The 16,827-nt window shown below is 42.1% G+C and overlaps 2 protein-coding genes across 5 annotated transcripts in view; one reads left to right on the forward strand and one right to left on the reverse strand.

Moving 5' to 3' along the window:
* Window positions 1-16,827, forward strand: part of LOC124112219 (zinc finger protein 64-like) — a 222,185-nt gene that overhangs the window by 144,645 nt on the left and 60,713 nt on the right. The window lies entirely within an intron of this gene.
* Window positions 1,784-16,718, reverse strand: LOC125381616 (DNA-directed RNA polymerase II subunit RPB1-like). Its single transcript, XM_048398701.1, has 6 exons — window positions 16,697-16,718; window positions 16,055-16,116; window positions 14,119-15,263; window positions 5,725-5,745; window positions 4,952-5,112; window positions 1,784-1,854 (listed from the first exon to the last, which is right to left on the reverse strand). The coding sequence occupies exons 1-6, from the start codon at window positions 16,716-16,718 to the stop codon at window positions 1,784-1,786; spliced, it is 1,482 nt and encodes a 493-aa protein (XP_048254658.1).

The raw sequence follows: 16,827 nt of genomic DNA on the forward strand, positions 1-16,827 counted from the left end.
CTTAACCCTACCCAACCCCAGTTCAGTCCTCTCCAGACAAGCAGTCCACACCAGCAGGTGCTTAACCCTACCCAACTCCAGTTCAGTCTTCTTTAGACAAGCAGTCCACACCATCAGGTGCTTAACCCTACCCAACCCCAGTTCAGTCCTCTCCAGACAAGCAGTCCACACCATCAGGTGCTTAACCCTACCCAACCCCAGTTCAGTCCTCTCCAGACAAGCAGTCCGCACCATCAGGTGCTTAACCCTACCCAACCCCAGTTCAGTCCTCTCCAGACAAGCAGTCCACACCAGCAGGTGCTTAACCCTACCCAACCCCAGTTCAGTCCTCTCCAGACAAACAGTCCACACCATCAGGTGCTTAACCCTACCCAACCCCAGTTCAGTCCTCTCCAGACAAACAGTCCACACCATCAGGTGCTTAACCCTACCCAACCCCAGTTCAGTCCTCTCCAGACAAGCAGTCCACACCAGCAGGTGCTTAACCTTTTTCAACCCCAGTTCAGTCCTCTCCAGACAAGCAGTCCACACAAGCAGATGCTTAACCCTTTTCAACCCCAGTTCAGTCTTCTCCAGACAAGCAGACCACACCAGCAGGTGCTTAACCCTACCCAACCCCAGTTCAGTCCTCTCCAGACAAGCAGTCCACACCATCAGGTGCTTAACCCTACCCAACCCCAGTTCAGTCCTCTCCAGACAAGCAGTCCACACCATCAGGTGCTTAACCCTACCCAACCCCAGTTCAGTCCTCTCCAGACAAGCAGTCCACACCAGCAGGTGCTTAACCCTACCCAACTCCAGTTCAGTCTTCTCTAGACAAGCAGTCCACACCATCAGGTGCTTAACCCTACCCAACCCCAGTTCAGTCCTCTCCAGACAAGCAGTCCACACCATCAGGTGCTTAACCCTACCCAACCCCAGTTCAGTCCTCTCCAGACAAGCAGTCCACACCATCAGGTGCTTAACCCTACCCAACCCCAGTTCAGTCCTCTCCAGACAAGCAGTCCACACCAGCAGGTGCTTAACCCTACCCAACTCCAGTTCAGTCCTCTCCAGACAAGCAGTCCACACCATCAGGTGCTTTACCCTACCCAACCCCAGTTCAGTCCTCTCCAGACAAACAGTCCACACCAGTAGGTGCTTAACCCTACCCAACCCCAGTTCAGTCCTCTCCAGACAAACAGTCCACACCATCAGGTGCTTAACCCTACCCAACTCCAGTTCAGTCCTCTCCAGACAAGCAGTCCACACCAGCAGGTGCTTAACCTTTTTCAACCCCAGTTCAGTCCTCTCCAGACAAGCAGTCCACACCATCAGGTGCGTAGCCCTACCCAACCCCAGTTCAGTCTTCTCCAGACAAGCAGTCCACACCATCAGATGGATGGACGTTTCCTGGATGTACTAGGCTGTCCTCTGAGGACAAAACTACTTGCCATCTATCTCTAGTGCTTCATGGTTAATAATTAACATGTTGCTAGTGCTGTAGATAATTAGTAATATTAACAAGGGAGCAGCTGATAGAGAACTAACATGTCTTACACCATGAAGAATCCCTGGAGAATGGGTGCCAGCATATTGCCAATTGGGTTAAATATGGTAATACCGTAACGCCCTGGGCATAAGGCCAGCAACAACACTAATAAAATTATCGATGAAGGACTATGAAACTGTACAGTGAACACTCACTATGAAAAAGAAACTGGTGAAATACTTATATGACAAACATGATTATGTACTGATCAACACACTAACAGAAAGCTTTCAGTTTTTGAAGAGGGTTAGATTAAGCTCGTATATCTCTCCCGACAGGTGCAATGTCTGTCTTGTCTTGCCTGGGGGACCTCATCTGTGAGACTAACACAAATAACATGAAAAGGGCAGTATGATTTCATAAATCTTTCAAGATGTTCCCACCTGCTACCCCTTGACATGGTTTCTCCTTGATATTCTACCAGAGGGACTACATGGGGAATCTCATATGTAAGATGATACCATTATGTGTCCAAGGGGTATTAGGATATGTGCCATAAAATGGAATTGGATCCCCAAGCAACTTTGATGAGCAAATCATATAGAATTAGTGTTTGATATGGCTAGGCCTGGAGGGCAGGATAGAAATAAGTTTGTAATAAAGTTTTTGTTCCGATACTAATAAGATTTCCAGGTGATCTAACTCAACGCGTTTTTATCTTGTTCTTTTATGATATTGCAGGGAAGGAGGTTTATGGTGAATCTGATTGAATTATGAATGCTTTTGTGTTATGAAATGAACAAAGCCTGTTGTGAAACTGAGATTAGATGTAAGCCCAAACCTTTGCTTGGAAGACAAAAAGAGGGAATAAAATGTTAGTTTATCATTTGAAGGGGAAGCTGGTTCATATCATGATGGGGAAATATTTTGATGTATGCACCGTGCAGTAACACAATTTGCAGAACAAGAGCAGACTAAGAGAACCTCGGATTAAGGTACCAGATATTTATAGGCTACACAGGATGGAGCACAGTGCTAATTTTATGTTTTTGTTGAGGTATTTTTTTTATGTTGCTTCTCTACTAATATTTTTTTCACGGGTTTAATTTTGGGTTTTGGATACACAAGAACATGCATATGTATTGTATTTTATGAAATGGAATAATGTGTATACATTTTGAAAATAATACAAAAATGAGAATTTATATTTAATTTAAACAACATCACCCCATGGTGGTTATGTCAGTTTTTTATATACTACTCGAAAGAAGTCAGAGAACACCCAGTTCTTTCATGTACTACAGGGGGGCACGGGTGGCCCAGTCGTCTAAGGTGCCACAATTCGCTGTGCAGAGTTGCGTCCCTTGGGCACGCCAGAAACCTATGATTGTGGGTTCGAATCCCGGTTCACCCCAATTATGTTTCTAGGTTTGTCAGCACCATACCCGTGCTCGTGGGTTTCACCGAAGTGGTAAACGTCTGAGACCTGCATCACTTTGGGCTTTCCTCCCACATTAAGCTGACACGCCGTGATGTAACTGGAATACTGTTAAAAGCGGTGTTAAACCCAACTCACTCACTCACTCACTCATGTACTACAGTTAATGTGTTCTTTAACTGCTTCTGGGAAGTATATGATGGTGAGAGGAGATCTCGAATCACTGGTTGATTTGTGTATCTGAATATGATAGATATGTGGTTCTTATGCCAGGAAACTTTTATGGGGTGGGGAGGGTACAGGATACTTTGATGGAGGAGGATACTGGGTACTTATGTCAGGTACTTTGATGGAGGAGGATACTGGGTACTTGGTCAGGGTACTTTGATGGAGGTGGTTACTGGGTACTTAGGTCAGGATACTTTGATGGAAGAGGATACTTGGTATTTAGGTCAGGATACATTGATGGAGGAGGATACTGGGTACTTATGTTAGGATACTGGGTACTTAGGTCAGGATACATTGATGGAGGAGGATACTGGGTACATAGGCCAGGGTACTGGGTACTTATGTCAGGACACTGGGTACTTAGGTCAGGATACATGGATGGAGAGGATACTGGGTATTTAGGTCAGGATACATTGATGGAGGAGGATACTGGGTACTTTTGTCAGGATACTTTGATGGAGGAGGATACTGGGTACTTAGGTCAGGATACATTGATGGAGGAGGATACTGGGTACTAAGGTCAGGATTCTGGGTACTTAGGTAAGGATTCTGGGTACTTAGGTCAGGATACTGGGTACTTACGTTAGGATACTTGGTACTTAGGTCAGGATACATTGATGGAGGAGGATACTGGGTACTTATGTCAGGATACTGGGTACTAAGGTCAGGATACTGGGTACTTCTGTCAGGATACATTGATGGAGGAGAATACTGGGTACTTAGGTCAGGATACATTGATGGAGGAGGAAACTGGGTACTTATGTTAGGATACTTGGTACTTATGTTAGGATACTTGGTACTTAGGTCAGGATACATTGATGGAGGAGGATACTGGGTACTTAGGTCAGGATACATTGATAGAGGAAGATACTGGGTACTTAGGTCTGGATACTTTGATGGAGGAGGATACTGGGTACTTAGGTCAGGATACATTGATGGAGGAGGATACGTGGTACTTAGGTCAGGATACATTGATGGAGGAGGATACTGGGTACTTAGGTCAGGATACATTGATGGAGGAGGATACTGGGTACTTAGGTCAGGATACATGGATGGAGGAGGATACTGGGTACTTAGGTCAGGATACATTGATGGAGGAGGATACTTGGTACTTAGGTCAGGATACTTTGATGGAGCAGGATACTGGGTACTTAGGTCAGGATACATTGATGGAGGAGGATACTGGGTACTTAGATCAGGATTCATGGATGGAGGAGGATACTGGGTACTTAGGTCAGGATACATTGATGGAGGAGGATACTGGGTACTTAGGTCAGGATACATTGATGGAGGAGGATACTGGGTACTTAGATCAGGATTCATGGATGGAGGAGGATACTGGGTACTTAGGTCAGGATACATTGATGGAGGAGGATACTGGGTACTTAGGTCAGGATTCATGGATGGAGGAGGATACTGGGTACTTCTGTCAGGATACATTGATGGAGGAGGATACTGGGTACTTAGGTCAGGATTCATGGATGGAGGAGGATACTGGGTACTTAGATCAGGATTCATGGATGGAGGAGGATACTGGGTACTTAGGTCAGGATACATTGATGGAGGAGGATACTGGGTACTTAGGTCAGGATACATTGATGGAGGAGGATACTGGGTACTTAGATCAGGATTCATGGATGGAGGAGGATACTGGGTACTTAGGTCAGGATACATTGATGGAGGAGGATACTGGGTACTTAGGTCAGGATACATTGATGGAGGAGGATACTGGGTACTTAGATCAGGATTCATGGATGGAGGAGGATACTGGGTACTTCTGTCAGGATACATTGATGGAGGAGGATACTGGGTACTTCTGTCAGGATACTTTGATGGAGCAGGATACTGGGTACTTTTGTCAGGATACTTTGATGGAGGAGGATACTGGGTACTTCTGTCAGGATACTTTGATGGAGGAGGATACTGGGCACTTATGTCTGATACTTTGATGGTGGAGGCCACTTGGTACTTAGGTCAGGATACTTTGATGGAGGAGAAAGGGTATGGGGAAGGGCTGTTCAGGAAGAAGTCCTAAACGGTTGTCATTGAACATTGATACAGATGAGAGAACAGGTTGTGTGTAGTCTCACATAGAAGGACTTTCTTTAAGGAAACCTACAAATCCATTTTCGGTTTCAAAATACTGGCAGCTAGTCTATCTCCTACAGAGCCATGTGTTTGCTCAGGGGGTACAATGAACACAATCAGCCAGGTACACACTTTAAAACCATTATGATGATGTCAGGCTGGTACTGTTGGAGTTGTTTCTGAGCCAGGAATTCACTGGCTGTTCTGAACGTGCACTTCATGCAAGTAAACTGATGCAGTGATAGCTCATTATGCAGAATTATAGAGAAATTATATATGAACCATAACATGGTGTAAGTCCAATCCACATTTAGCCAGTTCTTCAACAAGTGTGGACTCTCGGAGTGAGTGAGTGAGTTTGATTTTACGCCGCTTTTAGCAATATTCCGGCAATATCACGGCGGGGGACACCAGAAATGGGCTTCACACATTGTACCCATGTCGGGAATCGAACCCGGGTCTTCGGCGTGACGAGCGAACGCTTTAACCACTAGGCTACCTGACTTGTGGACTCTCGGAACTGGAACCAAAGGTTCATAGATTAGGAGCTCCTACATAATCTCCTAGTTCAGCTTCTGTTACAGAATATTGTCTCTGGATGTTTTTCAGAAGCCAAAATTTAATTTCTGTTCTGTGTATTTTAATCATGCTAATAGTTCAAACAAATTACCATCATCCTAGCATCAATTCAAAAAGGTTGAAAATAACATTATCTCACTTTCACAGGGTAGCTCAGCTTCTGTTACAGAATAATGTCTCTGGATGTTTATCGACAGCCACTGTAACCATCCAATCTACATTTAACCGGTTCTTCAACCAGTATGGGCACTGGGAACCAGCAACCAAAGAGGTGATAGATTGGGACCCTTTCAGTGGATCTTACATAAATAACACCCGGATCAGCTACTGTCAAGCAGTGAGTCTTTAACCCATTGAACAATTCTGTCTCCGTATCCAACAGTCTGTGATTGATGTATCCATTTATTGAGGAATTTTTGTCCTTGTCAATATCAATGGAATACATCTCACTTCTTCTTTTCAAAGATATCATTTTCTGTCAAAATTTTAAAAACCTCCTGCCCAACCACTCCAGATAGCAGCACGGTTGACAAGGGGAAATGAAGTTAACGAAAGAAAAAATGTTTTTCCTACAATTTCATAAAAAAATATTTATGAATGAATTGCAGTGACTGGAATTTGAGCGAATTCACAAGAATCTGTTTCGCTCAAAACTGGACAAAAAGATTGACAAGTTGAATGGTTCTCGGTGACACTGGGGAGCCCCTGCAAGGACTGTATGAAATGAACTCTCAAAGAAAATGAGTTTTTGCCCAAATCTGATAAAAAAAGGAAGTGAATAGACTTTGCGATGAAGCTTGTCTCAGCTGGGCTTGATGACATGCTCTCGTTGTTACGGCTGACAGCAGGACATGGCAGAAACAGACTTATAACTAGATATCATAATTTAGCCCATGGCTAAGAAATCTTAAAGCACTCCGACTGTCAGGTAAATCTAATTTTGGCGTCAATCATGTTGAAGATATGATTTCAGCGCGATACACAATGGCTTCAGTCAAACGGCAATGATGACAGACAAAGGATGAGGGGAATGGTAACAGCATTACGATTCTTGTTCTTCCTTTGTTATAAATTGATACAATTTGGGGGCCTTTTTTTTCGAGAAATGAAAAGGGTATTTTTTTCATCAGCGGTGACCTCCCCTGTGAAGTCATATTAACAATGTCAAAACTTTGGACTATTTTTAACGTGATTTTCTTTTATCTTTTTCAATTTTGTAATCATTTCTTACCTTTGTTGTTTTTGGTTATAATCTCAAAGTCGTTATTATTCACAATTTACTTGATTATTGTTGATCTGTTTGATGATATTAATAAAATTGTTTTATTATCATGTAATTGCATTCTTATCATGGTGAATTAATTTTCAAATTATGATTGTACATTTTTAGGAAAAATAGTATAAGTTATAGAATTCAGATTCAAATGGGGGAAGGGGTTAAAATTAATGTTAGATTAATTACTGAGATCAATTTTATTTTGTGTTTTAATTATTGTCTAATTTTACTAATTATGTTATATTTTACCGTATAGTATAAAGATACATTTCATATTTCAAATAAAGCTTTTTTCACAAATTTTAAAAAAAGTTAAAGAAAACAACTATTATATCAAGGATACTTTTAATTAAACACACATGTTCTTTCTCCTCTATGTTAACTACGTTTTCTATGTTGACTCACATATAAAATAGATAATTTCTTTCTACCATTAACATAATGATAAATTGAGATTTGACCTATAACCTTTTTCCAAGAGAGCCCCAATATCTTACATAGATAAATGCATTAAAAACTATACAAAAAAGTATTATAAAGAATGACCTCAAATAAAAGAAAAACAAATATCACATATATCATGAGCAGTGAAAAAAAAGTATTTTTTTATTTATACTGAATTTTGCAATGTGATTGATGGATAAAGTTGCCTAACGAGAATCTTAAACAAAGGCTTGATCTAATTCCAGTACGATTTATACATTAAGATGGACACCATGGGAAGGATTATAATTTCATGGTCATCAAATGTCAACCCAGAGCAAATGGACTCAATGTTCTCGTATTTGTCTTCCGTCATCACAGAATGCTTGCTGGCCACAAGATCAGGAACTGATGTCAAGATCTATATGAATTATTGTCACTTAATTGACAAGACCTGAGGATAAAAAGCATTTACCCTTTGTCATAATAAAAGATTGATGAATACAATTGCTCCTAGTAATGAAACAATATCAGCAGTGGTTGGATGTCGGGGTTGGAGTTGGGTGCGTGGCAATTAGTCTCGTTATATCTCCCCGTGCTGCACACTCCTAGCAGGATATGCTACTGGTTTCCAATCACTGGCTTGCAAGTTGCTAAAAAAATATATTAAGAAGTAGAATAATGTTTTGTTAGGTAATCAAATTGTTACGCTTGTTGTTTCGATATGGTGGATCCCTGTTATATGAGCATGAGGGAAACAGTCCTGACAGAGGGTTGATATTAATATTAATTACCTATAGAGATAGACATAACTGAGTTTATAAAAATCATGTGTGCACTAGTGCAAATATCGCTTCTCGCGAACCAGGTTATTGTTCTCATCATTTCGGACGGCATTGTTGACTTCATTTGAAACTTATTGTGACGTAAGATCGGAGATGTCACTCTAGAAACAATGTCGTAGCTGAAGATTGTTGACGTCATTCAACAAATTGTGTTTTTCTAGGACAGCGGTGGTGATCAGCATTTTTCTAAGGGGAGCTCAAAAGGATTAAGAAATAATGGGTAATAATGGAATTATTACACCCACATGTGTGTTATACTGATTTTATGAAACTCGTGTAAGAATTAGTGTATTACCCTTGCTCTCGCACAGGAAATAATCTCTATTTGTCATCCTAAAACTTGCTTCCATAGGATATATTGCTTGGGTATGATCTCCAAGGAAATATCACTACAATGAAATTGTGATGTCCGTGTGATGCTATCAGTTACCATGACATTACAATCAAATGACATCAGTAATCACTCTGACACTGAAGGTGGTTAGCTGTACTTTTGACATTCAAGACACTGGTCAAAAAGTTGAAAGAATCATTTTGGATGATCGATAGAATCTCACTCTTATGTCTTTTGAAATCAAAAGTCCATTGTATAATTAGTGTCATTTCAGTCCATAGTATCATTAGTGTCATTTCTGTCCATAGTATCATTAGTGTCATTTCAGTCCATAGTATCATCAGTGTTTTTTCAGTCCATAGTGTCATTAGTGTCAATTCAGTCCATAGTATCAATTGTGTCATTTCAGTCCATAGTATCATTAGTGTTATTTCAGTCCATAGTGTCATTAGTGTCATTTCAGTCCATAGTGCCATTACCGTCATTTCAGTCCATAATGCCATTAGCGCCATTACAGTCCATAGTGTCATAAGTGTCATTTCAGTCCATAGTGTCAGTGTCATTTCAGACCATAGTGCCATTAGTGTCATTTCATCCATAGTATCATTAGTGTCATTTCAGTCCATAGTGTCATTTCAGTCCATAGTGTCAGTGTCATTTCAGTCCATAGTGTCAATTGTGTCATTTCAGTCCATAGTATCATTAGTGTTATTTCAGTCCATAGTGTCATTAGTGTCATTTCAGTCCATAGTGCCATTACCGTCATTTCAGTCCATAATGCCATTAGCGCCATTACAGTCCATAGTGTCATAAGTGTCATTTCAGTCCATAGTATCAGTGTCATTTCAGACCATAGTGCCATTAGTGTCATTTCATCCATAGTATCATTAGTGTCATTTCAGTCCATAGTGTCATTAGTGTCATTATAGTCCATAGTGTCATTAGTGTCATTTCATCCATAGTATTATTAGTGTCATTATAGTCCATAGTGTCATTAGTGTCATTTCAGTCCAAGGTGCCAATAGTGTCATTTCAATCCATAGTGTCAGTGTCATTTCAGTCCATAGTGTCATTACTGTCATTTCAGTCCATAGTGTCATAAGTGTCATTTCAGTCTGTAGTGCCATTAGTGTCATTTCAGTCCATAGTGTGTTATGTGTCATTTCAGTCTGTAGTGCCACTGAAATATGTAGGGTCTTTGCAGTCTGTAGTATCATTAGAACATCTTACAATCTGAGTTCACAGACAGACCAAGTTGATCTTAAGTGACTCAACAGACTTGCTGGGTCTTTGCCCTCTTGAAAATAATGACCTTTGCTATATCTTATTTCTCGCCTCTATGCAAGTGCACACATTTCATAATTACCTACCACATTTATGTAATGATCCAGAACTTCCTTCTAAGGCTAAATCCTGCATGTACATTATAACCGTGGTCTGTGATACTTGTGAAGGGGATGTGCTAATCCCAGGAGATGCATATACCTACCCACCCAAGAAGTCAATGTTACAACCAGTGCAGGGATTCCTGTGTAAGACACTCTCCATGGAAACACCTGTGTCACCAGGGAGAACAGTACAGCAGCTTTTATAATAAATCTAGCCCCTATATGATAACAATCACTGATTTTAATAGTTTAATTAGCTTCAATCTGTTCTTAAGATGACAATCAATGTTCCGCATTTTGATAGTGGTTCAGATGTAATCTGCACTTCAACTGGTAACAAGTTGAAAAGATGTCTTTTCACCAAGATTAGCTCTCGACTGTGGCGGTGCGAGTCATTGTTAGAGGGAGGGACACATTGACACATTGTTTAGCATAGATGCGAGAACGGGATTATACTTGCCAATCTGAAATGACTGATCTCCCAGGCAAATCTCTTTAATAATAGAGACGGATAGATGAAATCAGGCTTTGAATGACTCGGGAAAATTGTGGGTTTATCATCTGTTACAGTTGAAAGGAATTATTACATCAACGATAATTCTCAATTTTCTCGCCCTGTCCTGTAAAATGTTTCCTGAAAATTATATGGCCCGTCCATCGTCCTGATGGAAGTCAGTAAATAAGATTTTTTGGTGTTTAATTATGACGAACGACGCTGCTACCAGCCTGGAAATGCCGTCATTACAATATCACGATTATGGCTTAGGTGTAAGGAATCTTCACCTTGCAAAGTCGAGCTGTTAATTGTTTTGACACACTAATTAACCCTGGTGACTCGGGACAACTGGGATCACGGCCCTCATGTCGCCAAATGGAGTCTTTGACTAACGATTTTTCTGCTTTGCCGAACACGACTCTTCGGACGAGATGGCGGGAAATGTGCCAAAGATGCGTTAGATCCTGGGAATAGAAGGAAGAGGGTTGCTCTGAGATCATATCAGGGGCATTAGGATGGCAAAGGAGTCAACGCGTTATTAATGCATGATGTCTGATTTCATGAGAGCGTTATGATTGATGTACTTGGAAGCCACGCTCTTTGTCATCCAGGGCTTCGTCTGGCCCTTCATCATCATTGGGCCGCAGTGATAGCATATTGTAATTGTAGAATATGCATTCAAATTACCCTGTTGCCAACAATGGGCAGCCAACATGAGCATTATGTCAAAAAGCCGTGTTTACATCCACTGTGGTACGACTTACAGGACATTTGGGCTTTGTCTGACGCTTGATTTATGAAATCAATCTTCGTGGACTGTAATGAAATTTTCTCATAGAAGGAAATGCACTTCTGAATGAAATTATTACACTAGAAGACGATAGTGAAAAGTTGCAGTCCTGACTGATTTCCATGGGGTGTCATTTTTGCTGTATGGGCCATATCAATATCTCATCCATAATTTTCAACAATCTGATATTAGATGTCATTAATCATGGCAAAGGGTGCCAGCAATATTAACATCTTGTCGCCATCTTGCCTCTATTAGTTTCTTCTATTCTTACTCGCCCATTTCAATGAGTAGCAGCAATTCCTAATATTGTTTATTACGCTTCATACGATGATGATGGTTTTCATCAATTCCTGCATATCATATATAATCACTTTCCTTGAGACGTAATAGCCCTGTTGGGACTTACGCCTGTTATATATTTCTGATTGATGACAGGTATTTTGCACTTTGCATTCGAGAGCCCAGTTTACCCTACCATCAATTATGTGCGTCTTTTGAAAGCGTCGCTTGTTCAATTGGAGTTTATCTTCGAAAATCTTGACGAGTGGGATGTGAATTGAATTCAACAGCAGTGGGGATACAAGACTAGGAAAGGAATAGTATTTGTGTGCAAGTTACTGCATGATTAAGGTCATCTATTATCTTCCCTCCGCTTCTGTAGGGGAGAAAAAATGGCGCAAGACACATTACTCATCTTGTGTAATTGAAACTTACTTTTCTTGTGGTTTTATATGCCAAGTCATAACATGGAGAGAAGTGGTTCCAGGAGTGTTGACTGTGTTGGTGATGGACCAATGCTTCTCTTGAGCTCTAGGTACAGAAATTTTATCGGAATACTTTGTATTTTCAATGATTTGTTTCTGGAGATAAAATTCCCTCACCATCTTATATGAATTCTGATTCTGTACTTTACATAACGATCGAGAAAAAAAATGAATGTATTTTTTTGGAAATTACAATTTGAGTCATAAATTTAAGAAATCGTTACATAAGGGAATCATTTTATTGGGAAATATGTTCCGATGTGGTTGCTTTGTTATAAAGATCAAATATTTTATATTTATATATTTTATCAAAATTGGATTTATGTTGATTTTAGTCATATGAATTATAAAGGTTATTAAGAAGACAGAAGATGACATATACTGACCTTATTCTTGTTCTAAACAAAGCGTTATGTGTCAGAGTTAAGGTGACACTGACAACAGCATTAGTTGCTTTGTTTTTGACCAGTCATTTGACATTTTTCTTAACCTTTCTTGAAACCACATCAGTTAGTGTCTTCTGTTCTCCTGCATAAGCAACTGAGTGTGCTGGATAGAAGAAGCTGTTGATATGATGGTGACACAATGATGAAGTTATAGGTCAGAAGGATGGGGAGAAATAATATGTCAACTGTTAACCAGTGTTAGAGGATACTGGCTGGGAATATGATTGTATTGACAGTGGGGAACAGGAACATCTCGGGGGAAGTCTGCCTAGTGCTGGGGGGAGGATGGGGAAGACAGTGTTAGATGATAAATGTGTGGTGGTTCATTGGTAAGTGTGTAGGCAGACTTACAGGTAGGTGTGTAGGTGGCTGGTGTGTGTAGGCAGGCTGGTAGGTGTGTAGGCAGACTTACAGGTAGGTGTATAGCTGGCTGGTAGGTGTGTAGGCAGACTTACAGGTAGGTGTGTAGTAGGCAGAGTAGGTAAGTGAGTTGGTGTGTAGGGGGAGGGTAGGTAGGTTGCTGGTAGGAGGGAGGGTAGGTGGGTGGGTGTGTAGGAGGGAGGGTAGGTGGGTGGGTGTGTAGGGGGATGGGTAGGTGGGTGGGTGTGTAGGAGAAGGGTAGATATGTAGGGGATAGGGTGTGTAGGAGGGAGGGTGGGTGGGTGTGTAGGGGGGTGAGTAGGAGGGTGTGTAGGAGGGTGGGTAGGTGGTTGTATGTGTAGGAGGATGCGTAGGTGAGTGGGTGTGTTGGGGGCAGGTAGATGGGAGGGTGTGTAGGGGATGGGTGTGTGTGTGTGTAGGGGGACAGGTTGGGGTGTAGGGGTCTGGTAGACGGGTAGGTGTGTAGAGGGATGGGTGGGTGGCTGTTGAGGGAGGGTGGGTCATTAGGCAGGAAAGCAAATCAAACGTAATTAGGCTCATTGAAGCAATAAATTGACGAATGGGTAAGTTTGTAAATAACATTTAGCGTCTGTCTGTGGTGTACCAGTGTGAACGTCAACACAGTTTCCTGAATTCTGATTACAAACAGACATCCTGTGTCATGTCTTGCCCTGTTGTGGATACATGCTAAATAACGCTAATGGTGTTCATCTGTTACTGGTTGGGGGAGTGACATTTTGTCATGAATATGATACACATGCACATGAATCCTAAAGGTTACAGAGATTCATTATGAATCATTGTTTGCACCGAAAACACAGCTTTGAGTGAGTGAGTGAGTGAGGTTGATGCTGCTTTTTAACAGTGTTTCAGTTGTATCATGAAAAGTGGTTGGAAAGCCCAAGGTTGAGACACGTGTCACTTTAATGAAATCCTCAGGTATTGATATGGTGCTGGCAAATCATGGATCAAGGCTCAAGGTGGTTCTATGATTTGATTTTTACGCTTGTTGTTTTACTCCACAGTTAGAAATATTAAAACTGTATTACAGCAGCAAGTATGTAATCATCATCATCATCATCATCATCATCATCATCATCACCATCATCATCATCAACATCATCATCATCATCATCATCATCATCATCATCATCATCGTTATCATCACAGCAGCAGTGTCATGGTGGGTAGGCAAGTTGGAGGGTGTGTGTGCAGGCAGGTGGGAGGGTGGGTGTGTAGGCAGGTTGGAGGGTTGGATGGGTAGGCAGGTGGGAGGGTGGGTGTGTAGGCAGGTTGGAGGGTTGGATGGGTAGGCAGGTTGGAGGGTGTGTGGGTAGGCAGGTTGGAGGGTGGGTCTGTAGGCAGGTGGGAGGGTGTGTGGGTAGGCAGGTTGGAGGATGTGTGTGTAGGCAAGTTGGAGGGTGTGTGGGTAGGCAAGTTGGAGGTTGTGTGTGTAGGCAGGTTGGAGGATGTGTGTGTGGAGGCAGGTTGGAGGGTTGGATGGGTAGGCAGGTTGGAGGATGTGGGTGTGTAGGCAGGTTGGAGGGTGGGTGTGTAGACAGGTTGGAGGGTTGGATGGGTAGGCAGGTGGGAGGGTGGTTGTGTAGGCAGGTTGGAGGGTTGGTGTGTAGGCAGGTGGGAGGCTGGTTGTGTAGGCAGGTGGGAGGCTGGTTGTGTAGGCAGGTTGTAGGGTGGGTGTGTAGGCAGGTTGGAGGGTGGTTGTGTAGGCAGGTTGGAGGGTGGTTGTGTAGGCAGGTTGGAGGGTGTGTGTGTAGGCAGGTTGGAGGATGTGTGTGTGGAGGCAGGTTGGAGGGTTGGATGGGTAGGCAGGTTGGAGGATGTGGGTGTGTAGGCAGGTTGGAGGGTGGGTGTGTAGACAGGTTGGAGGGTTGGATGGGTAGGCAGGTGGGAGGGTGGTTGTGTAGGCAGGTTGGAGGGTTGGTGTGTAGGCAGGTGGGAGGCTGGTTGTGTAGGCAGGTGGGAGGCTGGTTGTGTAGGCAGGTTGTAGGGTGGGTGTGTAGGCAGGTTGGAGGGTGGTTGTGTAGGCAGGTTGGAGGGTGGTTGTGTAGGCAGGTGGGAGGGTGGTTGTGTAGGCAGGTTGGAGGGTGGGTATGTAGGCAGGTGGGAGGGTGGTTGCGTAGGCAGTTGGGAGGGTGGTTGTGTAGGCAGGTTGGAGGATGTGTTTGTGGAGGCAGGTGGGAGGGTGGTTGTGTAGGCAGGTGGGAGGGTGGTTGTGTAGGCAGGTTGGAGGGTGTGTGTGTAGGCAGGTGGGAGGGTGTGTGTGTAGGCGGGTTGGAGGGTTGGGTGGGTAGGCTATTAGGTGTAGTAACATGATACAATTTAGTTATAGTTCACAGGCCCATGTAGTTTCTGCATACTATCTTCTTCCCTAGTCTCTCTACTATAAGCTCAGCCCTTTCATATTGTTTTGTAACAAAAATTGGAATAGGCCATGTTCTAATTGTTAAATGCCAGGCCACTATTATTTTTGTTTTGGTATGAAACTACTTCATACTCATTAGTATCCAATAAAAAAAATGGAATAATCTTGACATTCATATATGTAATATCAAAACCTGATTTCGAACCAGACAGTACCAAACATTATTGATCACCCTAAAAAAAAATTCATACAGCATGTTTTAAATGTCCTGCATGATTATGACAAACATTTTTTTAACTTTCATGGATGAAAACCCCAAAGTGGCAACTCTTTATGTCAGACCAATCAGGGACAGGTATATGTATGTTTTGCGGAAATAACGCAAGAATCGACATCATATCATTGTTATACACTGCAATATTTGCGTCTGGCATGGCAGACAGCATGGCTGGGATTGAAACTGATGTGAATTATTCAGAAACTAAACTGCAGCTTTCTAATCCACTGAAACATTCGGACAATTTATCGCACTTTACACACCGACTCATTTGTTAGATTGCAGCGGACAACAACTACTTTTGTTTCCAAATAGACTGTTGTATGTGCTATCTAAATGATTTACTGCTCAGACCAAAATGTAGTAAAATTATTGGGGGATTGATCACTGCAGGGACTCAACATTGTCGGCGCGGGGACTAGACATTCTCGGGGATGGAGTTACTTTGTACCTGTACTCTGCCCCATAACGAGTCTTTTGCCAGAAGTATGCCAAACCCCAGTAGACTGGACACACAAAAAACATGATGACTTTAGTCGCAAATTGTGTCGGATAATTCATAGTTATTGCACATCCGAGCCACATTTAGAATGGCAAAATGCTTTCAAATGAGGCGTCAAATCTTGGGACACATTTTAAAGTGTTATAGCGATCCCTCAGCATGTACAAATCTTATTCGCCTGCCACTTGTATGATTTTGCGTATGAAAAACATCGTTTGCTGAAACAATGCCAGCGTTTTCATCTCGTTTGTTTAAACGTCAGGAGACCAACTTTCCTCGGACCATGGCCGACACCCTATAAAGGTTGTTTTTTGATGAAATGGAAAATGTAACCACATTATTTGTGACTTGAGGGTGTATCCAACGCTGAAAATGCAATTTCTGCTATTAGGTCGCCATTTCGTAGACAAAATTGATCTGTAATGTCAAGCAAGGAATTTGCTCTTTGACAAATTTGCTGGAGGCCCTGACTCTTAGTGGCCTTCCCCGGCTTCAATGACATCCAAACTCCTTCCCCTCATCAATTAATGGTTTCATCATTGATTTGTTTTTAAAATCATTCAAACTTAAAAACAACAACTTACAAAGTAGGGACTTTTTTCTCATTTCCAGGATAGACTCATGTTAATGTTTGCATTGTGAATAAAGGGTAAAACACAGGGGTACCGGAGCAATAACAGCTGTGGATGATGATGATGATGATGGTGAAGGTGAT

Source organism: Haliotis rufescens, unplaced genomic scaffold (assembly GCF_023055435.1).
Source record: "Haliotis rufescens isolate VD_foot unplaced genomic scaffold, xgHalRufe1.0.p SCAF_19, whole genome shotgun sequence".
Lineage (NCBI taxonomy): Eukaryota > Metazoa > Mollusca > Gastropoda > Lepetellida > Haliotidae > Haliotis > Haliotis rufescens.